Source organism: Cyprinus carpio, chromosome B2 (assembly GCF_018340385.1).
Source record: "Cyprinus carpio isolate SPL01 chromosome B2, ASM1834038v1, whole genome shotgun sequence".
NCBI classification, from domain to species: domain Eukaryota; kingdom Metazoa; phylum Chordata; class Actinopteri; order Cypriniformes; family Cyprinidae; genus Cyprinus; species Cyprinus carpio.
The window spans coordinates 10,282,977-10,310,889 of NC_056598.1; the positions used below are offsets into that span (position 1 = coordinate 10,282,977).

Sequence of the window (27,913 nt, forward strand, 5' to 3'; positions counted from 1 at the left end):
ACGCGGAAAGGGAGGAGTCGTCCATTTCCATCTCCTAAGGTATTGTCAGTGAGTCAGATATGATGACACTGTTGCACTAGACTCAGACTCTCAGTGTTTTGTGATAATGGGCCGTACCTGCTGCAGCCCCTCAGTGATGGAGGTAACAGGTGACATCCCACAGGTCAGCGCTGACAGCATGTAGCCATCGGGTCCAAATGAGCTGGAGAAATTTCCCTGCTGTGAGTCAACAGAAACAACAATAGTTATTACAGTATTATACTTTATTTTATATAATATATATTATATAAAAATATTAATACTAGTATGTTTTAGGCTTAATATAAAACAAACTGAATTAGAAAAAAATCAAATGTGTTTTATTAAATCAACAGATTTAATTGAAGCAGAGGGTTATCAAAACTAACTAGTGTTTTAAAGATATAGTTCACCCAAAATTAAGATATTTTCAAAACCACTGACAAAAAAACCCTGAATTGTTTCTCAAAATAAAGTCTTTTGTGTTCCACATGCAAAAGAAATGAAGTCATACAAGTCTGACACAAGGGTGAGAAAATGATAAGCATTCAACTATTGTTGGATGAGTAGTTGACTATCTTGAACAATCCCTACTTACCACTGCATCCTTTACCACAATCTTTGCTACTTGCTCAGGCTGACAGACTCCAGCCGTTTCTGAAATCAACTTGGTCTCCAGAGGCTGCCAAACAGAAAGTCAAAATGACATATATGACAAAAAAAATAAATAAATAGGTCACACTTTAGTTTGGGGAGCAATTCTCACTATTAACTATAACCATTAACTATGACTTTTGCCTCAGTGCACTCCTAATTTGCTGCTTATTAATAGTTAGTAAGGCAAATGTTAAGTTTAAGTATTGGGTAGAGATTAAGGGATCTAAAATATGCTCATGTAGAATATGGCATTAATATGTGCTTTACAAATACTAATAATCAGCCAGTATGCTAGTAATATGCATGCTAATAAGCAACTAGTTAATAGTGAGCATTGCTCCTTAAAATAAAGTGTTAGCAAAATGCTTTATCCAGCATTGTTTTTTGCAGGGACAAAAAGCCACCCAATATTAGCACTCCATACATTTTTACAATTCAAAAAGAAAGATCCAACTATTTAACAGAGCACAGACCTGCATTATTAGAAATCCTTCACTTTCAAATATTCTATTAATATTAATGCTCTATTACAATATTCCAGAGACTAATTCTATTAAGGAAAAAAACGTCTATTATCTCACCTTAGTCTTATTCTCTTCCGCAAAACCTGGAGTGTCAGTGTCTGGAGGATACGCCACAGTTACATAGATATTATAGGGCTTCATCTAGGGAAGATCAGGACGAGAGACTAAATTAAAATCAAAGTTTCAGCGGACTGTAATGTGGTAGATACTGAGTGAGTGTATGTAATGTGGTAGATTCTGTGTGTGTGGCCTCAGCTAGACCACGCAGGGCAAATTTGGAGGGTGAGTAGGCCGTGTAGCCGAAGAGGCCGATCAGCCCTGCCTGTGACGACACAAACATGATGCGGCCCATCCGCCTTTCCTTCATAGTGGTGATCACTGCCCGGGTGGGGTACACGCTGCCCAGATAGTTCACCTCCATCATTTTCTGTTTAAAGAGAGCGCACACTTCACCTCAGGAACAGATTTCTCACCATTATATACCAGAGGAATTGTTAGGGTATTTAGAGTCACTTTCCTGCACAGTTTAGCTCCAACCTTGATCAAACTCACCAGCCTGGAACTTAGTAAAAACTAGTAATCCTGAAGTCCAAAACTGCTCAATTATTCATTGATTTACTCATTCATTGACAGCTGAGTGCACTGAATAAGTAAGGAGTGAACAAAATTAAGTTAAAAGAATTTGGATCCATTGTGCATCGGAGAGCTGGAGCAGAAACAGCTTCATCACTTTTATCATACATGTATTTCTTAAAAATAAAAACTATAACAAACTTATTTTGTAATTACACATACCTCTATGCCAGCTGCGAGGTTTTGTTTATGGTACAATAACACAATACTATTTGGGTTTGTAATGCTTAATTTGTGTTCAAAATCATTCAATAAATAATTAAACACTGCCAACAAACACAAACAATTATTAGTGTACATCATTGTATGTGTTTATTATTTTTAGTGTCTCCCCAAGCAGCGTTTTTTTTATCTCAGATAAAAGATGTCATGGGTGCATAGCACCCTAAGGCGACTGTTATGAATATGTTAAAATTAATATGCTACAGCAGGGAGCGGGTTTGGACAAATCATTTGATTAGCTTGTCTACTTGGGTTTGATTAGGGTTAACTAAACATCGCAGAACAGTGGTTCTTGAGGGCCAGAGGGTGTTGCAAGGTGGTTTCTTACTAGTATAATTTAAAAATGCCCACCTGAGTCTCTATGATATACTGTTCTCACCTTGAAGCGGTCGACTTCCACTTCCTCAAACTTCCCAGATATAGACGTCCCAGCACAATTCACCAGCATGTCCACAGGACCCAGCTTCTCTTGAGCCTGTGGAGCAAACACACAACACAACAGTCGGCAACCTCATCGCAAACCATCCGAAGAAAACATTAACAGCAGTTAAAGTTTCAAAACAATGACCAGAATAAATGCTGACATAACAGAATAAACATACTTGTTTTATGACGCTCTCCACCTGGTTGTAGTCTTTCGACACATCAACAGAAATGCAAAGCACCACCTAGAGGTGATCATAACAATAATCATACGTGGTAAGCCCTTTTAAGATTTCTGAGTTGATTTTGAGTGCACTAGCCAAAAATACAAAAGAATACATACGTACATTTAAAGATGTATAAACATACCAAAGAAATACATACCTGCTTATCATTTATGGCACATTTCTCCACTTCTTTCTTGGCTTGAACCAGTTTGTGCTGTAGAAAAATATGTACACCCACAAATATTTAATAACTTCCAATGACAGCAATAATTATTATGTCTACTAGCAATCAAAAGTTTGGGCTCAGCACTTTTTTCTAAAAGAAATTAATAGAAAGGATGCATCATACTGATCAAAAGTGACAAAGATATGTATAATGTTACAAAACAAGATAATTGTTGTCTGTTTAACTTAAAAAAAATCCTCATATTACAATGATTTCTGAAGGATCCTGATGTGACACTGAAGACTGGAGTAATGATGCTGAAAATTCAGCTTTGCAACACAGGAATAAATTGCATTAGAAAATATGTTACAATAGAAAACTTTAATGTATAATAGTATTTCACAATAGTACTGTCCTTACTGTATTTTTGTTCAAATAAATGCATCCTCGTTGAGCATAAGAGATTCTGGACCACAAACTTTTGACGCTAGTGTATAGAGTGAGTGACAGACCTCATCTCGTGCCACCAGAGTGATGAAGGCACCATGTTTGTAGCACTCCATGGCAATGCACTTCCCAATCCCACTGCTGCCTCCGGTCACCTGAGGATGGACACGACATTCAGAGCAGATTTATTACAAACCATGCAAGTCATGGTTCACATATTTTACTTAAATATGCAAACACGAGTACAAACAAATTCACCAATCAAGCAATTATCTACAATGCAGGCACCACAGAATGTGCATCTGTTCTCATCCAGTAGATATAGAGTGCAACAGTTAGATAGCAGATCTAAAAATCCTGTTCATATTCTCCATAAATTGATTTTTAACAATAATGCATACAACTGATGATCTGAATCATGAATTAACCCTATGAAGCCTACTGAATCTCTAAGGCCTGTAAATTATCAACATGATCAATACTTACCTGTTGTACACACACTGTACTTAGATTGCCTTCTTTCGCCCAATTGATAGTTTATAGTTTTTTCACCATCTTTACGGATTAGAATTTCAGTAATTTCATCTTAATTTTTTTGGCCATAAACATAAAAATATCAGCAGCTGCACCAAACTGCATGCATGTGTTTGCTCAGTTTGAATAAAATTATTATTATTATTATTATTATTATTATTATTTGCAACACGAGTCTTAAAATGTATCAAATATGATACTCAAAAAAAAAACACACACACACATATGAAAACATTTTTATTTTTGTCTAAAGTTTCAATAAAGAGTTCAAATCAAAATTAAATTATTTGTCAATAAAAGGTTACATTTTCTGGTAATATATTAGGTTTTATAGGGTTAAAACTGATAAATAATAATAATAAAATAATAGCATGCATATATGGTCGACAACAAATGGGACAAATAGAAACATGGCTTTTCATTCTGTGTGCTGTGATAATGTATGAACTGTATGATTTATGTGAATTCATTCTGATGTTTCTATGAATACAATCAACTGCATAAAGCATGAATATGCATTTTATGAACAACGTTTTGCAAAATATCCCATGAAATCATCACAGATAAACATTGCATATTTCTAGCTCAACATTCTGTTCAATTACAACTAGATAAGTCTGAGCTCTTGATAAACTACGAACCCTAGCAAATGCAAAAACATGCAATGCCCGCTTGAAAAGGTCCATTGCCCTGGAACAAATGATTGCATAACCAGTATAATTACACTTATGTGGCCTCCAGTAAAATATGACCTTTAACATGAATATTAGCTCATCTGATGCATAGTGCATTTGCAATCTGAAGAGATAACAGTCTCAGCAGCTGATAAAGTCAAATGCACATCTGCACTGCTGCATGAGTTGACATAATTAGGAGTAATCACAGCTTCATTAGGTTTATGATTGTCTACTATCAATGCATATAATCACTTTATGAATAAGCACCAAATATTACAGTTCATGCAATTAGGTTTTTTCGATAGACGGACTGCAGGACCTATTGACAACAACCTTATAACATTCGTTTCTTGTTAGCTTAGCTGCTTCTGATGTTATGAGATCTGTGTGCCGTTATTTCTAACAGATAAAAAAAAAAAAAAAAAAAAAAAACAGAGTTACGTCAACTTACCACCACATGGGCCCCGTTCAGTTTGAGCGGTTTGGGGCTTATTAACGGGGATATCATGTACAGCAGCAGCACGAAGGCCACGATGAAAGCAGCCACTACCAGGAGCATAACGAAAGGCAGAAGCAGCCACCAGGAGTTAAAGGAGAACCAGTGTGAGAGCGCGGAGCCGAGAGCCTCCTCAGAGGACATGGGTCAACCTGATGCTGCTGACGTTAGCTCACAAGCTAAATGTCCAATTCCAGACACTCCCCCGTCTCGCGGACAGAAGATAACAGGCCTTCGGACGAGCCGTTAATGCTCTTTTATTATCTAGTGATGTGTTAGAGGCTTGCGCTGTAGATTAAATACTAAATTCAAGCCGTGAGACTGCAAAAGCTAACTCTTTCCGTTCCCTACATGAACCAAAACAGAATCTATACACTTTGAACGGGATGCTGGTTGCGTTTGAGCGGTGGGATTTTGGGAGTTGTAGTTTTTTTTAAACATCCGCTCACCGCGTCAGAATGCGACTTTTACAGAAAATGGACTACAAGTTCCAAAGTTCAACATTCTTTCCAGAGCAGGAAGACTGCTGTCACTTTTTAATCGTTTTCGCCACTGAATTCGAGTAATTTATCCAAAAACACCGCCCATAATGAAATGTCAGTCAAACAGCTATCAAAAATGTAAATAAAAAAAAATACAGAACTCACAGGTTGACAGAGAGTGAGCGTTTTAGGAATTTGTGTGAAAACATTCGCATTAAAGCAACAAATAAATCAAATGAGTTGCATTTCAACCTTTATTTACATGTGAATATTAAAATGAACCACTTTTAAACAGTCTGCAAACCGTCTGTTTAACAAGACTTCTCCTCAAAACAAACCAAGTACATCTACATTGTTATTCTAAGAGTACAATGTCTTACAGGTTTTTAAATGACAAACCAAACACCCTATAAGTGCATAGCTGTATACAGATTGATATATATATGTTTGTAAAGTTTTAAATGAAATGTGCAAATATCATCCAATTATTCCCAAACCTTCTGCCTATAAAAACAGTTATATAGCCATCAATAAGCATCATTTGTGTATCTATGCGTATGCAGATCTTAGAGAGAGACAGACAGGAGGAAAATGCGAAGAAGGCACATTGTGTGCTGAGCCTCAGCGAGTGAATTTAAATCAACGTCCAACATTGGCCCCTGAACATATAATGTAACTCATATCTCAGTGAAGGAAAAGCACATTTTACAGTAATATACTGAAAGTAATGATGTACATGGAGATAAAAAACATATGTAGTCTATGTAAAGAGTGCCTGAATTGTTAAATGCGGATCTCTGAGTGTTATATCAAAACCAGATGCACAGATTCAAACCATTCTATGTAAAGAGTGCCTGAATTGTTAAATGCGGATCTCTGAGTGTTATATCAAAACCAGATGACTTTCTCATTTTAAAACGGAGCAGAACTATTGTCCATTCAGATTTATGCAACTGTAAACAAAACTGACATTAGTATTAGTTTAGGAACTAATTATAATTGCTTATTGTTTTACAGCACATCTGTTGTAGGTCCTGCTGACTGTGTTATTCATAGAAAGCACAGATAATTATGACTGAGACCGCTTATTAATGATAAAGGATGCATGATGGTCACAAGGTACTGACGGCAGCCTTGCAGGCAGAGCAGCTATTATTAACATGTGAAGAAAAACTGAGGTGGGCTTGAAGAGATATGCATTTCAAATTACAGCTGAGGGGGCTCGTCGGTCAGAGGAAGAGCATGGGTACGAAAGGAAGAGAGGGGCGTGTGAAGGGCAAGAGAGAAGATGTGACAATCACAAGCTGTTTGCTTTGGTTTCGGGAGACCGGCTCTGTTCAGCCCTCCTGTCCAAAGTCCTCGGTGAACTTTTTCAGCTTCTCCAGATCCTGCTCGTTGACGGTGGGCTTTGTGTTGGTGAGGGACCTCAGCATGTCCGACTGTGGGTGTGAGCAGAGCATGATAAGGAATTGATGAAAGTACCGTAACAGTCTTGCAGTTCAACATGTTTTTAATGAAAATAAAAATATTTGAGTTTGAGTCTCGGCTCGTGGACCTTTCCCGATCCCACCCCTACTCTCTCTCGCTCCCACTTTGCTGTCAACTAAAGTAAAATAAAGGCAAGAAACACCTAAATAATAATAATAAAATTAAATATAATAAAAACTAGGGTTGCAAAGGGGTGGAAACTTTGTGGAAATTTCTTGGTTATTTATATAAAAAAAAAAATATCCTGGAAATGTTCCAAATTTTCTGGAATATTTCCAAAATTTACTGGAAATTTTCCACCTTTTTGCAACCCTGATAAAAACTATATTCACCGTTTCCTATTTTTATATTACATGTTCATTTTTCTTTTTATTCACTTTTATTTTTTTTTCATAAATACTAATTGAAACACTAAAAAAAAAAAATTATTTTATAAAATTATTATTATTATTATTCTACTACCATTCAAAGATGCTGCAAAAAAGCCAAAATACACAGATATAATGTTCAAAAGTTTGGGCTCTTGTTATTCACCAAGGCTGCAGTTATTTTGATCAAAATAAAAAAAAAAAAAAAAAAAAAAAAAAAAAAAAAAAAGAGTAATACTGTAAAATAATATTACAATTTAAAACAACTGTTCTCTATTTACATATTAAAGTAATTTATTCCTGCGCAAAAAGCTGGATTTTCAGCAGTCTTCAGTGTCACATGAGCCTTCAGAAATCATTCTAATATGCTGATTTATTACCAATGTTGGAAAAAGTTAATAGCTTTTGGGGAAACAGTGATGCATTTTTTTCTGGAACAGCATTTATGTCAAATGGAAATTTTTTCCAACATAATGAAATTCTTCTCAGTCACTTTATTAATTTAATGCATCCTTTAAATTTCTATAAAAATCTTTTTAAACTTAAAATTTTGAACAGTAGTGTATGTAAATAAAGCAGAACATATTTCTAATTTTCCACATAATGTAGAGTCACTTTCAACAGAGCTTTTGCACTCAGGAAGACAAAAATAGCTTGACACTGGGACACAGCATAATTTTTCTTATGAACAATAGTCACATATTGTATTAAGCACAATTAGTATATACTGATGGTTTAAAATATATGCTCACCATGGAAACAATTGGCTCCAAAAGTTTCTCTCCATCGACTTCCATCCATGTCATTTCAATAGCCTGTGGATCACCTGGGGAGCAAGGGGTTAAAAGGTCATCGACTATGACATTCGGGTCATTTCTTGATGGTCCTCGTGCCTAATGAAAGAAAATATAATGGTTACGATTAGAATGGGGAGTAATTCATTTAAGACGTATTAGTGTAAGACTCATTTCACGTTTGCTCAGTGTGTTCCGTGTCATCGAGGACTCACCCGTTTGAAGTGAGTGGCGGACTGAACCTTCCTGACGGGCTGCATGAGGGCGTCTCTGACGATGACGCTGATGTCAGCACCGGAGTAACCGTCCGTCTTCTTGCCCAGAGTCATGAAGTCTGATTCGGTGAGACTTGTCGGTGTGCTGCCCAGATTCAGCTTGAACATGAATCCACGAGCGTGCTCTTCTGGCAGAGGGATGTAGATGCGCTTCTCAAATCTAAACACAATGAACATATACTCTTACAGTTAAAAAGTGATAGGTACACACACACACACACAACCATTTATCACATATGTGACCCTGGACCACAAACCCAGTCTTAAGTCGCTGGGGTATATTTGCAGCAATAGCCAAAAAAACATTGTATGGGTCAAAATTATCGATTTTTCTTTTATGCCAAAAATCATTAGGATATTAAGTAAAGATCATGTTCCATGAAGATATTTTGTAAATTTCCTACTGTAAATATATCAAAACTTCATTTGTGATTAGTAATATGCATTGTTAAGAATTCATCTGGACAACTTTAAAGGCGATTTACTCAGTATTTTGATTTTTTACACCCTTAGATTCCAGATTTTCAAATAGTTGTATCTCAGCCAAATATTGTCAGCTTTTAGATGATGTATAAATCTAAATTTCATAAAACTGAGACTTAAGACTGGTTTTGTGGTCCACGGTCACATATGTGAGATTCTCTAGTCGCCACCCTTTGTGTAGGTCACAGGTGCATGGACCACTATTCAAAAGTTTAGGGTTGGTAAGATGTTTTTTTAATGTTTTTCAAAGCAATCTCTTATGCTCAACAAGGCTACATGAAAAATACAGTAAAAGCAGTCATATATATACACACACACACACACACAGATTATTATAGAAATTGTATAGACCTGTAGATCTTTCATAACATTTCACATGATTCATAGTGAGTCATGCTCTCTGGCTCATAAAGAACTACAAGAGTTGAATAACCTGTTCTAGCTGATGTCACTCAGTGATGTCATTCAATCATATTCAATAATCTTTATCTGATACTGATATAATCACTCCTCTCTGACGTAGTAATTCATGAAAACAAATCATTACCGTCTTCTGATGGCAGAATCCAACGTCCAGGGGATGTTTGTGGCTCCCAGCACCAGAATCCCTTCGTTGTCATTACCAACACCTATAATGGATTTTTATTAGATAATGTAATTAGATATTAATGGTTCATTAAAACTAACAAATACCAACATGATGTATGTGAATGTACAGTATCACAGTAATATGATTTCTGCTTTTCAGTCATGAAAATTTGAGGGTGGAAATGTGCTAAATTGTCAAGTAAATAATCTCATTATGCAAAAATGAAATGCTCTTCTTTTATTAATTTGTTCATTCTTTCAGGTAAAACAAATAGATTCAAACAATACAATTCTATCGAAAGAAAAAAAAATGATGCAATTTAGACAAAAATTAAACTGATTTTGATTAAAAGGGGTGCTATTATGCTTTTTCATTTTTTTTAACTTTTTCAACTTTAGTTTTTTCTAATGTTGCTGTTTGAGCATAAAAAAGATCTGCAAAGTTACAAAGCTCAAAGTCCAATTCAAAAGAAGATATTTTATTTAACAGAAATCACTTTTCGAAAACTACAACGAACGACTCGTTTGGACTACAATGCAAATTTTCCGGGATCTGTGATATCACAAAGATCGACCAATGGGACGAGGCCTGGTTGAGCTGCACTAGAGAAGACAATGAGTGTTATATCATGTTAAGCAGATAAGCTTAGAGTGGTTACAATCATCCGGGTTTAAATCGCGCTAAAATTGATTTGATTTTGACGCAATATTTACACTGAAGCTCACAGCAGGTGGCTATGGTAAGGGGCAGGACATTTCCCCACCAGGCGCCGAGTGCTGTCAATCACAACACAGACTGGTGCAACTAACCAATCACAGCGCATTTCGTATTTCAGAAGGCGAGCCTTCATTTGATGCAGGAACTATTCCAGGCTGTTCATGACAGACTGGGGAGAGAGGTGTTGTAAAAATGTAAATTAAGTGAAAAATATATGTTTTTCAAACAACCTAGTATGAGAGCCTGTTCTAGTACACCCCCAAAACAAAATCAAGACCTTGTAAAAGAGCATAATAGGACCCCTTTAAAAGATTTTGCATCACTGCTGGTTTGGAATGCATTTCAGACAAACACAGTGTAGTCCATAACCCATTATTTTAGTTTCTTTAAAGTGTTATTAATTAGGTTTGGAGAAGGTTGACATCCCTGTTACAGACGGTCGTAACACGTATAAAAAGCTCACCTTGCATCTGAACCAGAAACTCTGTCTTGATTCTGCGAGCTGCTTCACTTTCATTCTCACTCCTGGAGCCGCAGAGTGAATCGATCTCATCGATGAAGATAATAGAGGGCTTGTGCTCTCGCGCCAAAGTGAACAAATTCTTCACCAGCCTGAGGGGATGAAAGGAGATCATTTTACCCATTTAATCAGATGACAAGCAACTTTAAAACTCTAGACCTCGCTCTGTATCATTTTCATAAAATGTAGAGAATCTGGAAGTGTAGCCATGAAAACCGCAGCATTCCTCACAAGACTCACTTTTCACTCTCTCCCAGCCACTTGGATACCAGGTCGGAGGAGGAGATGGAAAAGAAGGTGGAGTTGTTGGCTTCTGTCGCTACTGCTTTGGCCAGGTAAGACTTGCCTGTTCCAGGAGGCCCGAAGAGAAGGATGCCCCTCCAGGGAGTTCTTTTACCTGAGACAGAAACCATTTGTATTGTTAGAGGTATTCTTTCAACAGGGTAATGGTTCAGTTGCAGGTTTGATATATCCATACTGGCACTGCTGATCACTGAATACTCAGAGCGTTATGTGAAAGCAGTGCCCACTGGTTGATACTGATATAGCCACTTGCCAGTGAAGAGATGTGGGAATTTGATTGGGAGAATGACAGCTTCTTTCAAAGCCTCTTTGGCCCCTTCCAAACCGGCAACATCGTTCCATTTAATGTTTGGCTTCTCCATGACAATGGCTCCTGTGATAATAGATCAGAAATCAGATTCAACTAAAAAAAATCGTGTTACCAAAAAGGTACTGTTTTTCTTAGTATTACGTAAGACTACCAGTAATAAAACACACTAAAAAATGTAACTGAATTGAGTAAAATAATAATTTCGTTCCATTAGAAAAATTTACCTGAGAGTTGATTTTGAAATTTCTTTTTCTCTGGATCATCTCCTTCTCCATCACTTTCATTCCTATGGTTAAAAATGTATATATATATTTTAATTAAAACTTTTATTCCCCAAGGTTGCATTCAACTGATCAAATGTGGCAGTAAATGCATGTATAACGTAACAAAACACTTATTTCAAATTATTGCTTTCTTTTAAAGTTTCTATTTATCAAAGAAACCCGAAATTACATTTTCAACATTGCTAACAATCAGAAATGTTTCTTGAGCAGTAAATCCTCATATCAGAATGATTTCTGAAGGATCATGTGACACACTGAAGACTGGAGTAATGATGCTGAAAATACAGCTTTGATCACAGGAATAAATGACATTTTAAAAAGAAAATATTTTCAAATGTTTCGCTGTAAAAATCGAACCAAACTTACACCCGCACCCAACAGCAAAGGAGGAAGTTCATAGTCTCAGTTGCTAACACGTTTTTGCATAGACATGAGAGCACACCCTATGGGCTATCAGACTGATCGAGTCCCGTGTATTATTAGATTAGATTTATTTTTTTAAGCTGTATTGTGTTAATTAATTTTCACACGTTTCAAATGAATGCATGTGTATGCTTGTATTTCTCCTACTAACCACTAATCAACAGCACCCACCCTTTATCACTGGACTGGGACTCCTTCACTGGTTTCGCTGGGGCTTTCTCTTTCTTCTTCAAGTATTCTTTCAGCTTCTCAGCCCGGTCTAAATATTCGGCACATTTGGCCCGAATGCTTTGTTTGGCCTTATCCCCCTGTGCTTCATCTTCACAAAAAAGACATAGTTAAATGCATAGAGGCGTGTCAAATGATGCAATGCCTTCTCATTAACATACTGATAAATTAACAAGGCTAAAGCAATATATATATATATATATATATATAAACATCTAGCAATCTAAAAACAAATAGTAAAATAGAAATAGTATGCATAAAAACAGATTTCTAATGCATACTTACATTTGACAACGTGCAAGAAATATTGAACAGCGTGTTGATATAGTCGCAGGGCCTCTTCATAGTTTTCAGCCTTATCCTCCAGAGCTGCCTTACTGGCCAGATCTATAGCTTTCTGAGAGGTAAATATCATAACAATATTTCAGAATGGATTTCAGAAAATGCAGTGTAGCTATTAACTAATAAATGCAGTTTTAATGTCATAAAAAGGACGGTGTGAGGGAATTTCAGTCAGTTGTATGAAAGCATATAAATAAGACTTCATTTATACTTCATATCTGTTCACCACAGAAAAACTGTAATGCTTAAGAGACCAAAACAATGAGCCAAATTGTAATAGATGTACTTCATAAGCACAAAACAAAAGGCAGAACAAAACCTCAAACTAAACAAAGCTCAAACCAACACCTGACTGGTTATTGTTAGCTCATGTGATCTTTACCTGCTAACGTCACTGTCTGGTTAACACACAAAATAACATTTATAAACTATCAAGAGTGATTACGACTATAATAGTTTGTTAGTGTATACAAAACACGAGGGTGCTAGCAAGACATAGGCGATAATTTCTTTATATTTACAACAAAACCATTGCCTTCAGATATATATGCATTTACAGATACGATGAAACGTAATATTTAGCTTAAGTAAATCCATAAGTGAAAGTTCTTGCAGTCGGTTTGATAAACTCTGAGATCATTTGTTTGTAACTTACCTGTAAGTTGTTGTTGTTGTTGGCAGCCATAGGGGCTGAAAAAATCAAAAACGAACGGCGAGTTTCGGTAATATAAAACAGTGATATATTAACGATCTGTTACGTTTCTACGAACAAACAACGACGGTTGTAAATTTATGAATTTTCAATACTTAATTTTGAGATCGGAGAATAACAGAGGGGAGGGGGGAAAAACACTTCCGTATAAAAACTTAGAATGTCACTTCCGTCTTCACGCTCACGTGTTCCAAAAATGTCATGCGTCATACGCGTGAGACCTGCCCAACATTCGGCGCGCCCTTACAAACGCCTCTAGTTTCAGGAACAAAACACACACAAAAAAGTAATTCCTAAGTAATAAAAATTCTACTTGATATATCCAATATTACTGTAGGTAACAACAAAGAAGTATTATCTCAAGCTGATGCCACCAAACATCAAAAACTATAACTGCATGACCGCGTTATACAAATCATATGCACCCATTTGAATGCAGAATGTGTCCAAGTTTCAGTGATTACAGTTACTTAAAGACAATTAATTTGCCCTGATTATCTGGGGAAAATCCCAGATGTTGACACAAAGGGAAGTTATCACAGAAATCTGATTCAAATACAGAAATGCTTGCATGGCTCACGTTTTTAATATAAGATTAAAGATATTTTTAATATCAAGTTGTGGCATGTGTTTTAATTTTATCCAATTTAATAATGAAAAATTCTGTTTGCCAAATCATTGGATTTATAATTTGCCATACATTACATTACGTTTTAATTAATTATTAATTGAATTAATTATTCTCATCACCTAATTAGGCATTTCTCTAATATTAGATCGTAATATTAATGATAGGTTCCAAACATGGCAACTTACCCTGTCAGCAAACTATATTTCCCAGGCCACCCTGAGAATTATTCACTGTGATAAAAAGTGTGACAGCTGACTCCAGTCTGTATTATTATATTGGTTTAAGGCTACTAGAAATGTGCACATTCACATCTAAAGAGGCCTGTGTGTTACTATAGTGATATAGCTACCAAGAGTCTGAAGTCATCAGTGAGATAACTGAGCTATAAACAAGTGTTTCCATTGTCAAACTGAAAGGTCACCGACAGGCATGAGCCACATCATTGCTTAAATGTTATCAGACATTATAGCCTATTGCAATACGGCAGGCTATAATAAACAACATATGCTGCTAGTGTTCCTTTAGAACCATGTTGTGAACACCAGACACCACAGTAAACAAAAAATAAAAATATATATATTTATGAAAGGAATACAAAAATAGAATGTAGTGTAGCCAAACAGACAATGGATATATATGATATGACATATACATGATCCAATACCTTTATAGTCAACATGAAATCAAACTGGACCCTTTGTACCTTTTTTATACAAGTTCCTGGTCTTACTGTGTTTTATCCATGCACGTTATTTAAAACTTGATATCACCAAGCCCCCTTAATTTTCATCTCATCCCCTAAAAGCACCAGTGCAAATGCAAACAGCTTTTAATTTTCACTTTAAAGTAACTGTGGGGCTATAAATATAGGTAGCTGAGAAATATTAAATAGAGACGTTGGATTTAGATGTCAGTGGTCATCTAAGGTTTCTTCAGTTTAGCTGCATCTCTGTAGGAAGTGGAAGCAACGCGATCTCATGAGAAAACTATTTAACAAAGTGGTGTAGGAATTTGGTATAATGTGATTCATCTGGTAATGTTAGATTTAATCTTTTTTTAAGTAAGCATGGAGGTCCACCAATAAACGTAACCATCAATGTGTTATAAGCAGATTGCACAAAAATGCACGACTGAGATCAGATAAATTCATACAAATTAAGTCACACTGACTGCTTTTTGACAACATTGAATGTAATCTAGTCATCTCAATAGAAATCCAAGCAAGCTGGAATTTTACATGAGAGTGAAAGACACACACAGATTTGTGACTTCTGTGTGAGCTGTGCTTCATATTTACTGACAATATGCAATGAACCTTTTTTGCCCACAAAATGTCACCAAAAGTGTGCTGCACCTTTAGCCATCAATTTTACAAACATTCAGAAATTACCGTAAGAGTGTTGATTGTGTTTGCTTCACCAAGGATGGTGTTCAGTGTACAGTGCCTTGCAAAAGTATTCATACCCCTTCATTTTTTTCACGTTTTGTTATGTTTCTGCCTTATGTTAAACTGCTTTAAATTACTTTTTTTCCACATCAATCTACACCCCATAAATCAAAAAACAGGTTTTTAACATCTTTGCAAACTTTTTACAAATAAAACACTTAAATGATTCCATTGCATAAATATTCATACCCTTATCTGGGACAGTTGAAATTTAGCTCAGGAGCTTTCATATTGCTTGTAGATGTTACTACACTTCAAGTGAAGTTAACCTGTGGTAAATTCAATTGAATGGGTTTGATTTGGATCGGCACACGACTTAATAATAGGTCTAACAGCTAATAATGCATATCAGAGCAAAAACCAAGCCCTGAGGTCAAAATAACTGCCTGTAGAGCTCAGAAACAGGTTTGCGTCAAGCCACACATCTGTGGAACAGTTCAGAAAAGCCATTCTGCTTCATTGAAGGTTTACAGAAGCATGTAGTCTCTGTTACCCTTAATGGAAGAAATTTGAAACAACCAGGGCTCTTCCTAGAGCTGGCCTCCTAGCTAAACTGATGGAGAAGAGCTTTGGTTATAGTGTTGACCAAGAACCTGATGGTCATTCTAGTTGAGCTCCATGATCATATGTGGAGATAGGAGAAATCTTCAGAAGGACAAACATCACTGCAACACTCCACCGATCTGGGCTTTATGGCGGTGTGGCCAAACTCAATCCTCTTTTCAGTGAAGACACATAAAAAACACTTAGAATTAACAAAAAAGAAACCTAAGTGACCCTCAGACTGTGCGAAACAAAACTCTCTGGTCTGTTGAACCTCAATTCCATCGTGTTTGAAGGAAACCAGGCACTGCTCATCACCTGCAGAGTACCATCCCAAAAGTAAAGTGTGCTGGTACCAGACTCATGCTGTTGGGCTGTTTTTCAGCGGCAGGGACTGAGGGACTCATCAGAGAAGAAGAAACACTAAATGAACCAAAATACTGAGAAAACCTTAATGAAAACCTAGTCTAGAGCATTCAGAACCTCAGCCTGGGCAGAAGGTTTACCTTCCAGCAGGACAATGACCCTAAGCACACACAGAAAGAGTAGCTTATAGACAACTCTGTGAATGTCCTTGAGTGGCCCAGCCAGAGCCTGGGATTGAATCCAGTCAAATATTTCTGGAGAAACCTGAAAATGTGTGTGCCCCCCCTCCCCCACCCATCCTGACAGAGCTTGAGAGGTGAAGAGATGAGGAGAAGGATGGCAGATAATGCTTGTCACATCAAACAAAAAAGACTTGAGGCTGTAAAGGTGCTTCAGCAAAATATTTAACTAAGGGTATGAATACTTATGCAATGTATTTATTTCAGTATTTTTTATTTTAATAAATTTAAATAAAGTTGTGACAATTATGTTTTTGCTTTGTCAATATAGTGTATGGAGTGTAGACTGATGTGGGAAAAAAAGTAATTTAAAGCAGGTTAACAAAAGGCAGCAACATAACAAAACATGAAAAAAATGAAGGGGTATGAATACTTTCGCAAGGCACTGTAAATATGAAGTCATCAGTGTAGTGACACACCAAAGAATTTAAAGTCATGTGCCACTTCTATTGACACACCTCTGAGAGATAGGCTACACATCAAGTTCTTGCAGGGACTTACAGTGGCCCCTTAGAGTCCCTTTAAAAAAACAACCAGCATCCCACAACCTATCCAGAGGCTATGGCTAAACACTGAGTTTCGGTATCTGTAATAATCTGATAATACTGCTAGGACAAAACTTTTACTTGTAAAAAACCAAACCAAACCAAACCTAAAAAAAAAAAAAAAAATGCCAACACCCTAAAAATAAACTTCAACAACAATACTTTACAGCGAAAGAGCATCTAATGCGTCACTGTCTAATCACAGAACAACCACTTCACCTGCCTCCCAAACACCCAGTTATTATTAGACCGCCAGAACTTGAGATCAAGAGGACAAAGTTTTGCTGATTAACACGTCGTCTTAGCCTTTCTTGTTAAATGCCCTAAGTACGCTAGTACTCTAAGTACTCTTACTGCAATAACATCTTTTTCCATTTACGAGCATTGAACAATATCTGTATATTCTGCCAAAAAGATTTTTTTTTTTTCAAATGCACAACCACATTGCACTTACTCACAGTCTTTTAAGAAAGTGGCACATTTTAAGGCCCCTACAAAGACACTTACAAGCAAAACCACGGGACACCATTGCATACCTGGTCAAACCTTTTTTTTTTTTATTGTCTGCAAATGGATCCTGTAATATGCAACAAACCACAGTCAGGACACAAAACAGGGCTCCTTCATGCTTAGTGCTTCTGGAGACCCCCAGGGCTATGTACTGGGTCTACTGCTGTTGATTTTTCTGACACATAACCATCACACAAAAAAATCACATATTTTCATTTTCTGACCATATAAGTTTGCGAAGCTCATTGGTATTTTCACGAGACTCCTTTCCTACTGTCAGTAAACAATATATAACTGATGAACTTTTCACAGTTATTAAACCAAACTGAAACTGGAACGGACTTAAACTGAATAATGACTATTGAATTTTTAGAGCTGCTTTTCAGCAGAACTGAATACTACATTTATCACACAATAATTATTTATCACTGTAAAGCTGCTTTGAAACTATCTGTATTTTATAAAGTGACATTTTATAAAGTGCCATTTAAATAAAGGCGATAATAATATAATATAATATAATATAATATAATATTATATAATATAATATAATATAATATAATATAATATAATATAATATAATATAATATAATATAATATAATAATGTATAGCATTCTTTAAGCCCACTTAACTTTTATTTCCAGGAAAAGTAAATGAGAGGAAATGAGATCAGGACATGTTGCTAGCTAGATTCAGACTCACACCTTCCATATGAGTGCAACAGCGCAATGTGCTGAAGCACTTGTGTTACCATTAGGCCACGTCTCTAATGTTCCATTTGATTTTAAACTACGTCAGTGTGTTCAGTGGTTTTGCTGACCGCAGCATGTTTCCCTTCAGAATTTTTATTTATTTGCTCAACTTTCCCTCTGTACGTGTTCAGTTCATGCCACAGAATGATGCTGCCTCCATGCTTCAAAGCACTGTTAGTGTTCTTGCAGTGGGTTAAATTGTTGGTCAAAATGTGTTTTTACTATTCGACAACACTTACTGTATGTTGGTGACCAAAGTGACGTAATAATGTCCAGCATGTGGCAATAAACTGTAATACACTGCTGTAGAAAGATGGTTTTATGAAGACTGCACATAGTCAGCATGATCTATCTGAATCTGAATATGTAAGGTTTTCTATTTTTTTTTTTTTAAAGTGTGACTCTTTTGTCTATTGTGATCCAAATTGCTTGGACATATTCATAAAAACACAAAGAGACAGTGATAATTTTATAGTAACCTCTTTCTTATCAAGATAGTCTTGAAGCTCTTCTGCTCTGTCTAGATACTGCTTACACTTATCTCTGATCTTCTGATTACCCTCCTTACCCTGTGGTTCACCTAAATGCATGGAAACAAAGGGATAAAAAAACAGGAAAATGACAAGAAACTTGATCAGACCATTGCACATTGTTGTAAATAGGTTAGTTGCACATTTATGCACTTACGTTTTATTATATGCAGAAAATATTTCACTGCATGTTGATAAGATTTAACAGCTTCCTCATAATTTCCAGCCTGGTCCTCTTGTGAAGCCTTGTTGGCTGTAGCTATAGCTTTCTGTAAAATAAAGCATGTGCAATTGCACTTTAAGACATAAGCCACTCTGCAGAGATTTAAGAGTAGTGTAAGAAGTATAAATATACTTCAAGCACCATTACACAACATGTAATAACATTTCATATTAAAATATTTAACAATGCTATAGAAAAAATGTAAAACTAAAAAGCATTGCACATATAAAGTGATTTATAATGACTAGTACAAACTGTTATTTAGTGCCAATTAACTTAGAGAATTAGTCTGAAAATGCACATAATTGAATTATAATGAATTGATCATCATGAGTCTAACAGAGACTGGGATTATTAATGATTAGGAAATCTCAAATGTAAGACATACACCTCTGACCATAGTGTGGTTTAAATAATAATACACAAATAATTAAAATACACCAGTAAATATGAATTTCCTGTTTTTCATACGCTAAGTGTTATAATTTCTGGGGGGGTGATGATGCCTTAAAAACTTTTTTCAAAAATGTTTTCATCCTTGAACAGAAAACATCCCAGAGAAATCTTTAATGTCCGGGGTTATGACCGTGTTTCAAAAACTAATGCGCTGCCTACATAGACAGCATCTATAGGCATCATATGGTCTTCAGGAATCACTGCTAAGTCTTAAAACATAGCCTGTGTCCTCATGACGATTCACTTTTTACTTAAAGATAACTTTAATCACTCCAACTCTAACTTCATTCATACATAATGACAATGTTTCGGAGAGTGGTGAATGTAAAAATGGTTTCTAAACAACCAAAACAACTTCTACAATAGAAAATCTGCTATTAAATATTACAAACTAGTCTACAACAACACCCAGTCTTTTGAACGTAGCCTACACTGTCTTAACATTTATTCGTGATTTCTGTACGGATTTATTTACCTGTAAATTCGTAGGCTCCATGTCACGCTGATTTGTTGTGAAGTCGCTCTCTATTGAGTTTCGGTATTGTTGGCATTGAATTATCCAGGCTGTGAACACCCACTCGACTCATACATCAGGCATGATAATAACGAGGAACACCACGACAAACAGCGACCTCTACACCCTCACACTGAGGAAAATATAATTATGGCTGAAATATATGAACGCCTTTTGACCACTTCTTTAGCTGGTCAATCTGGGAGACCAGCTGATCAACCAACTAGTTTCACCTGAAAAAATATATATATATATATTACAAAATGTATTTCAAGGGGCAAGAAAAAAATATTTGCAATCTTAAAAAACATTTTTAGTAAATGCTAAATGTATGTTTAAGTATATTTTGGACAATATAAATATATTTGCATATATAAAATATATAAATAATGTCCAAAAATAAGTAACTAAAAATCAAAATAGCTAAAATATATTTATGTAAACATATTTTAACATCTATATTAGCAATATATTCTTTTAGTTCTGATTTTACTTATTGATCTGTTTTTTTGCTGTATGGTGGTGTAAAATCTGTAGGATTCTATCAAATCAGTTTAGATCATTTAATTTGAATTGATGAAAAATGAAATTGTAAGGGATAGATGCACAGTCTGGGACTGGTCAGTAGGTGCCACTGTTGATCAGCTTTCGAAACAGAGAAAATTAAATCTTTTCAAAACACCAAGTCAACTGCAATTGCAAGACTACTAGCAGAAGATGAACCTTAAATAACCCAAAATCTCAAGCTCCTCGTTTTGTCCTTGTTTACTCTTATTGAGGGAGGGCTTAATTCATCAAGGACCAAAGCCGGTTCGTGCTCCTTGAAGTTTTGTTTATGGCCGTAAGGGTGGTCTGTGTCAAAATGACAGCACTGCAAGACAACTCACAAATTTCACAATGGAAAAAGAAAACCCATTAATTTCAACCCATTCTCACTGGAAGACACAAAACGAACTATGTCATAGACAGAGCAATAAAACTATACAGGATTTAATGTCTGGCCTGATGCATGAGATGGGATACAAAATCACTATTAATCACGTGATTGGGACGGGACACGAAAAAATAGGCTTGTTTGAGATTAGCTAAATCTTCGCAGAACCGATCACTGGTGATGACAATAGTGCTCGGTGAGGACCATCCTGCTGCAGCACATATGTCATCCATAGAAGATCCACTAAGGAAGGCTTGCAACGAAGCCACCGCCCTCGTGGAATGTGCTCGAATTCCTAAGGGCAAAGCAAGCCCGCGCGCCCCATAGGCTAAGGATATAGCCTCCACCAGCCAATGGGACATGTGCTGCTTTGTGACAGCACAACCTTTATTTTTACTCCCAAAACAAATGAACAGCTGGTCGGACTCACGCCATCGGGCTGTACGATCAAGATAGATCTTCAGCGCCATCACAGGACAAAGGCTTAGATCTTCTAACCCCGCCTCCGTGGGGGAGAAAGCCTCCAACACCACCTACTGGAAGCGAAAAGGATTTGAAGCGACTTAGTCATGCCTTGGTCGCAGCAAAACTCTCACAAATCCTGGTGCAAAGTCCACGCACGAAGGTGAAATAGAAAGAGCTTGTAAGCCCACGAACCAGCATTCATGGGCTAGAGCGTACAGTCCCAGGGGCGATGGGGGAAATAGGGAGAACCATAGCGGGCAATGCATAGTCATGCTCGACGAGAATAAGTCCACTTCCGCTTCTCCAAAAGCTCGTAGAGCGCAGATTACCATTTGGGGTTGGGGCTTGAGTTCCCCCTCCTCCAGGCTCTGTCTCGAGAGCAAATCTGCTCCGAAGTTCAAGTGTCTGGGGACGTGAACCACTTGGATCGACAGAAATCTGTTCTGAAACCATAGAAGGATGTTCCTCGCCAGCCTGCATAGGGGACGGGAGCTTAATCCTCCTTGGTGATTCAAATACAGTTGTGTTGTCCATCCTGATTAACACATGACGGCCATTCAGCAGTCTTGAAAAATATTGGAGAGCTAGAAAGACAGCTAGCAGCTCCAATCTGTTTATGTGCCACCCTCTCTGTGCCTTCGTCCAAGTCCCGTGGGTTAGGCTTCCTTGACAAACAGCCCACCAACCTGTCAATGACTGTTATTTAGTGACATTTTGTGGGCAGTATAGAGGCGAATAGTGGAACTCATTTGTGATGATTTTCGGATGAATTCGGGTTCTTTATCATCAGAACACACCTCCGTGTCACCGAAATTGTTCGATGCGGATAACAACAGGGTGAAATCCTTTGGCTTTACATCCACCATTGAAATGGGCGCATGTGAAGTCAACCTAGACGGATTACAGGGGATGCTGCTGCCATTAGACCCAAAAGACTCTTTTGGAGATTCATGCGTAAGCCCAGGCTGCTTAGATGATTTATCATGAGATCTCGATGAGAGCATGCTTGAGTCTGTGATTGTGCTAATACCAGCCAATTGTCTAGGTAATTTAGCACACAAACGCCCTAGATCCGCAAACGGGGCCAGAACTGCATCCATGCATTTCGTGAAAGTTCATGGAGCCAGGGCTAATCCAAAGGGAAGAACACGGTATTGATACGCTTTGCCCTCTAAAGCGAATCTTAGGAACTTTCTGTGTCTCTTGATGATCTGAATATGAAAGTATGCATCATTCAGATCGGGCTGTCTTTGCCAGACCCTTGGGCTGTCCCTCAAACTTTGAAGGCTGAAGTGCGCAAAGTGTCTGAGGGGGCGCTCCGAGTGGTAGCTCGGTCCAATGCTGCTCGAAGCACATTTTGCAGCGAGACAGTCAATGTTAGAGCCTAGGAACTGCAGTGAGAGGGTTGGATGCGTATTAGTTGTACAACAGCACTCTGTAGTGGAGGGCACAGTCCCTGACGAACAGCAGAAGTATCAGGAACTGCTGTTAGGAACCTGAGGACGAGAGGTTTTTGCCGTCAAACTCAGGTCCAGCATTTTTTGTTGGTGCTGGTGAGCCTGTGGATAAGCCCTAGGACCCCAATCCTTACGAGGGGGTGCCATAGGTGATGGCATCCATGAGAAAAGACTTATCCTTTTCTTTTATATGGGTGAGGTTGAGCCAAAGGTGGCACTCAACCATCACCATCCCCGGCATTGAATGGTCTACTGCTCGGGCAGTATGCTTGGTGGCACATAGCGCCAAGTCTGTTGCCCGTCGCTGTTCATTCTCCGTCCCCCTCATCGAGCTCTTTCAAAAGCTCCGCTTCAAAAGCTCCACCTGGTAGGCTTGAAGCATTGAGTGAAGTGTGGTAGCCGCCTGATCTGAAGCTGAGTAAGATTTCCCGACGAGGTTAGACGTGACTCGACACGCCTTCGAAGAATGGAGAGGGCGAGACTTCCAGGCCGCGGCCAAGTTCAGTGCTAGATGTTCGGCTAGAGTCTATTCCTCCGGCGGCATCGTTGCATAACCGCGGTCCGCCATGTCAGCAATGGTGGCGAAATCCGTGGCCGTGGTGTTTGTGATGCGCGCTGAATAAGGCTGCTTCCAGGACCTCAAAACCTCCTGGTGGAGGTCCCGGGAAGAAGGGCAGCAGCTTACGGGGCTGGGCAGGTGCACGACTAGTTAAGAAACGGTCGTCCAGCTTAGATAGAGATTGGATCTGGGCCACGTCTACTTATTCTAATCCAGCCCCAGTTTATCCACCGCGCGGGTAACCACATCCAACAGCTCACTGTAGGAAGGGGAGGTGCATTACTCCTGTCCGCTCGAAGGGAGAGAACCGCATGTGTCGGTCAGAATGTCCTCTGAGTCCGAAGCAGCGGTGGACAAAACATCGTCATCATACAGACCGCAGCCAAAGGACATAGCATTGCAGGCCTCCGGGGTGGGCCATAGATCCTCTTTTGTAAAAGCAACAGGCTCCACGTAGTTTCTGCTGACTTCTTGCATTTGAGTGGGGGAGAGCGAGCGAAGTGGAGAAAATTCCAGCGCAGCACTGTCCTCATTGTCTAGATCACTCACGTCGCCCCAAGCCATTGCCTTGTATGGCGCCTCGGCAACCGCAGAAGTGTTACGCCGGGGGTTGGACGCGGGGGCGACCTTCGAGAAGATGTCTACTCTCGAGCGCAGAACTTTTAGCCGTAGGCTATCACAGTGAGGACATGCAGAGAGGTCGCTAAGTGCCACCTGCACATGTTGCAGGCCCAGGCACACAATGCACCTTTCATGAATACCCCCCCCCACCCACCCCGTGATAAACCTGTTACATGGCTCCTTACACTTTCGGTGACCAATCGCTTCCGCGAAGAGGAGTTAAACACTGCTCAAACAGTTGCTGCTTTCCTAGGGCACAGAAAATTAGCTTTCCTGAAGGAAATTAAATCTGATAGAAATAGCGCGCGGCACGCAAGCATACTATGCTTACCCATGCGTAAGGCGGTGCCAAGCACTATTTGGCCAATAAGATTGGCGGGATGGTACAGGGCTTCAGACATTCGTCACACCAAGAGGTGTTCCCATTCTGTGACGTCACCGCAGCATTGAAGTGACCTATGAAAGGGAACTGCAGAAAGGAGAACTCCAAAATGGGGTGTGAACTCCAAAAGTAGGCAGAACCTCCTAAATGTGGTGGGGTCTCCTCGCGCAAAGACTTCCAAGTCCACTGCGGTAGAGTTTTGGCATGACCTCACAGCAAGTAGGACGTAACGAGAAGGGTATAGGGTTGTTTGAGATGCGCCTCGCCTCGCCTGAAATGTAGCGAGAGCAGGTGGCTGCAGTGAGGGGAGGAGTGAAATAAGCGCAGGCAAGACGAACAGTTCTGGGGCCTCATTTATAAACATTGCTTACGCACAAAATAGGGATAGAAATTGTGTACGCATTTTTCCACGCACATATCGGGAGTTATAAAAAAAATAAACTTGCCGTAAATATGTACACACCTTAAGAACATTCTAGACCTTTTTTCTGCCGTGAGAAAAGTAATGAAGTAAGCAACGATTTTAAAATCTGTTTTCATTTCGATATGCACATTTACATCAAATATTCCATTCTCATTAATGGAGATAAGCACTGAAAATACATAAAGTCATTACGCAGAAGTTAAACAAAAATTATATGAGTGGAATGCGCTTGATCACTTTTCCTGTGGCATGCTGTTTTAATGACAGCGAGGAGTGCTATAGGTGCACAATAATTCATCTTTAAACTAAACTGCAGATCTCATGCTATGCGAAAATATTTTAGTGAGAACAATGATCAATGATGCGCACTTCGATATTATAGCAGACACTGCTGGATTCAGTGGAACGGTCTATATCGTCTGGTTTGAGTAGTTCCAGTGATAATATCTTACTGTACAACCACAGCTGCACGGAAGTGTTGATGCTGTGTGAAGGCATCCCCACAACATTATGAAAAATACCACTGTATTTGAAGGATACAACTTGAAGAAAATGGTTATTTGCATGTTTTCTTTTTAAAACAGTCTACTTTGTCAATGAAGCGCCGAGTCAGAAAATTCTATTTACACTGCAATAAATATAGGCTTAAAATAGCTTAAAGATGTTCACCTTATCAGCAAAACTGCATAAATAAAATTTGATTTGAATTGTTTTAAACAACTGAAATACTATTTGGCCAGTGGAAAAGAATGAGACCAACTCAGCAGTTTTGTTTTTATGGATTTTTATTTTTATATATTTATGCTAAAACATAACAAGGATACTGGATGATTTTTAGCAATAGAAATTGTTTATGGCACAAATGGCATTTATAGTCCGTATATCATATTTCCTTAATGTCTTGTACCTTTAACGGTGTTAAATATGGCATCACGTGGATGGGAATATGGATGGAAATTATATGCAGATGAGGTTATGCATAGTAAAACTAGTGGTTGTAAGCTCCATATATGGTGATTTCGGGGAGGAGTCGGGTACGCACAATCTTCCCCTGACTGGGATTTATAAAGGGATTTTTACCACCCATACGCACGCATATGGTTTTATAAATCTGAAAACTTTTGTGCGTACGCAAAATCTAGCTTTTGTCCATACGTACACTTTTAGGATGAAATCTATGGAGAGTTTAATAAATGAGACCCCTGACCTCTCCAAGTGGAACAGATACCTACGAGATCAAAGGCAGATATCACGTTATTCTCACTTACATGCTGTGTTGCTAATAAACATGATATAATTTCAGTTCTGTTGCTTTTATGAAAATAAATATGATGAACAAGACACACGTCAGCATGACATCAGAGCAAGTCAGACGTAACTCGGACACTTTTTCTAACCGGCATGCATCTCGCGGCTCATCTCAAACGAGCCTAATGACTTTTTCCAAACCCATTGCCTCTCCCTGAATCTGATTGGTAGAGGCAAAACGCCCCGCCCCTACACGGAGGTATATATATAATCTCAGTGATTACAACCATCTACAAGCAAGGAAGAATCAAGAGTGTGTGAGTCAATTAATCCATTCAAGCATGTATGGTAAGATGTTTGTGTCGTTTCTGCTCGTGGCTTTGTCCGTGGTGAGTGCTGGGGTTCCTGGAGGCCCTGTAGATGCAGACATTAACGATGAAGATGTTCAGAAAGCGTTACAGTTCGCAGTGGCCCAGTACAACAGACAAAGCAACGATGCGTTTGTACGTAAAGTTTTCAGGGTCATCAAGGTCCAAAAACAAGTAAGTACTTTAAACGTTTATTCGGTTTGTAATCATTTAAACTGGGAACGTCGCTGAATCAAACCTAGTGATGGAGCTCCTTGTAGAACGCTGTCATGATGACTGGATGATGACATGTAAAGACTTAGAACCATAAAATTGTGCCTTGTTGTACAACAAGAACAAAATAAGTGTTTGCCTCAACTTGAAAGCTATTTATATTAAATGCTACATGAATATTTATTTCATGAGGTGAGTGTTAAGGATTGTTCAGGTGTGATTTGGTAGACATGTTAAATAAATATTCAAACTTGAAAAGAAAGAGCTTTCTCCAGCATTACTGTAACAGTGGTGGCTGCCCCTAACTAACTTTGTTTCTTTTGAGGAAAAATTGTGCACCAGACAGGTTTTCTTAACTCTGGGTTGGCCCAACTATGTCTGAATGTGTTTCTGGTTGAAACTCCAGGTTGTCGCTGGCATGAAATACATGTTCACTGTGAAGATGGGCAGAACCAACTGCAAAAAGGGTGTAGTTAAGACCCTGTGTGCCATTCATAAGAATCCCAATGTTGCACGGGTAAGACCCACTGTCTACTTTACAATATTGTGATTTTGTTTACATTTCTCTCTTTCCATGTTAAAATTTTTTTTCTCTTTCTTCAAGGTAATTCAGTGCAGAATAATGGTTTGGAGCCGGCCATGGTTAAACTCCTTTAAAGTCACTGAAATGACCTGCATGTAGAGCTCATGATGAGTGTTGTTTGGGGGTTTTTAACATTCAACCAGCAATAAAATGTACTTGCTGTTGGTAATTATGGTACACTTTGTCTTTATTCTTGATAAAATGGAAACTTTATTTGTCCTGAGAACCTGTCAACAAATAAGAATGCTTCATTAACACAATCATGTAGTCTCTTTAGACTCAGTTGCTTTGAAGAGCTACAATTTGTAGGAATTTCTCAATGATAAAACTCATGTTTCAATATTAACTCATCCTTTGCTATTAAAACGTGGTTGAACAATGTCTGTGTACTCCTGCAGCCGGAATGTGACTGACCTTCAAATATAGTTGAAATGACTTTCAACGCTGAAAAATAGTCTAGGTCACTCACACTAGCATTAAACATTAAAAATGTTTAATGCTAAATGGTTGAAAGGTTAAATGTGTATCTTTTTTGCAAGATCTGTATGTTCAACCAATTT

At 38.1% G+C, this 27,913-nt stretch overlaps 3 protein-coding genes across 4 annotated transcripts in view; 1 reads left to right on the forward strand and 2 right to left on the reverse strand.

Moving 5' to 3' along the window:
* Positions 1-5,434, reverse strand: part of kdsr (3-ketodihydrosphingosine reductase) — a 9,964-nt gene extending 4,530 nt beyond the window's left edge. Inside the window, exons 1-9 of the mRNA XM_042717967.1 lie at positions 4,980-5,434; positions 3,383-3,472; positions 2,862-2,918; positions 2,657-2,722; positions 2,434-2,529; positions 1,437-1,626; positions 1,257-1,342; positions 617-700; positions 118-219 (exon numbers count right to left, since the gene is read on the reverse strand). Coding sequence (XP_042573901.1) covers positions 118-219; positions 617-700; positions 1,257-1,342; positions 1,437-1,626; positions 2,434-2,529; positions 2,657-2,722; positions 2,862-2,918; positions 3,383-3,472; positions 4,980-5,168 — 960 coding nt within the window. The 5' untranslated portion in view covers positions 5,169-5,434. The remainder of the gene's footprint in view (positions 1-117; positions 220-616; positions 701-1,256; positions 1,343-1,436; positions 1,627-2,433; positions 2,530-2,656; positions 2,723-2,861; positions 2,919-3,382; positions 3,473-4,979) is intronic.
* Positions 5,435-6,428: 994 nt separating this feature from the next.
* LOC109050381 (vacuolar protein sorting-associated protein 4B) lies at positions 6,429-20,238 on the reverse strand. Of its 2 annotated transcripts, XM_042717968.1 has the most exons (13): positions 20,061-20,238; positions 19,064-19,175; positions 18,856-18,956; positions 12,574-12,685; positions 12,232-12,379; positions 11,578-11,639; positions 11,297-11,416; positions 10,981-11,137; positions 10,684-10,832; positions 9,462-9,543; positions 8,372-8,591; positions 8,115-8,255; positions 6,429-6,945 (listed from the first exon to the last, which is right to left on the reverse strand). In XM_042717968.1, exons 1-13 carry the CDS (start codon positions 20,079-20,081, stop codon positions 6,844-6,846), a joined length of 1,527 nt encoding a protein of 508 aa, XP_042573902.1. In that variant the 5' UTR covers positions 20,082-20,238; the 3' UTR covers positions 6,429-6,843. The 2 variants fall into 2 exon arrangements, with proteins under 2 accessions (XP_042573902.1, XP_042573903.1); XM_042717969.1 differs by lacking the exons at positions 18,856-18,956; positions 19,064-19,175; positions 20,061-20,238 and adding an exon at positions 13,286-13,508.
* A 6,223-nt stretch (positions 20,239-26,461) lies between these two features.
* On the forward strand, positions 26,462-27,522 carry LOC109050100 (cystatin-like). Its single transcript, XM_019067768.2, has 3 exons — positions 26,462-26,731; positions 27,177-27,287; positions 27,375-27,522. The coding sequence occupies exons 1-3, from the start codon at positions 26,531-26,533 to the stop codon at positions 27,450-27,452; spliced, it is 390 nt and encodes a 129-aa protein (XP_018923313.1). The 5' UTR covers positions 26,462-26,530; the 3' UTR covers positions 27,453-27,522.
* Positions 27,523-27,913: the final 391 nt, after the last annotated feature.

What these genes read in the sequence shown, in the direction of transcription:
- LOC109050381 (XM_042717968.1), bottom strand. Translation starts at nt 20,081, where the DNA reads ATGGAGCCTACGAATTTACAG. An exon ending in TTTTCTGCATATAATAAAAC is followed by an intron (nt 18,957 to 19,063) that starts GTAAGTGCATAA and finishes CCATGCATTTAG; the next exon opens with GTGAACCACAGGGTAAGGAG. An exon ending in GATTCTGCCATCAGAAGACG is followed by an intron (nt 8,592 to 9,461) that starts GTAATGATTTGT and finishes CATTGTGTTTAG; the next exon opens with ATTTGAGAAGCGCATCTACA.
- LOC109050100 (XM_019067768.2), top strand. Translation starts at nt 26,531, where the DNA reads ATGTATGGTAAGATGTTTGTGTCGTTTCTGCTCGTGGCTTTGTCCGTG. An exon ending in TCATCAAGGTCCAAAAACAA is followed by an intron (nt 26,732 to 27,176) that starts GTAAGTACTTTA and finishes TTGAAACTCCAG; the next exon opens with GTTGTCGCTGGCATGAAATA. An exon ending in AGAATCCCAATGTTGCACGG is followed by an intron (nt 27,288 to 27,374) that starts GTAAGACCCACT and finishes TCTTTCTTCAAG; the next exon opens with GTAATTCAGTGCAGAATAAT.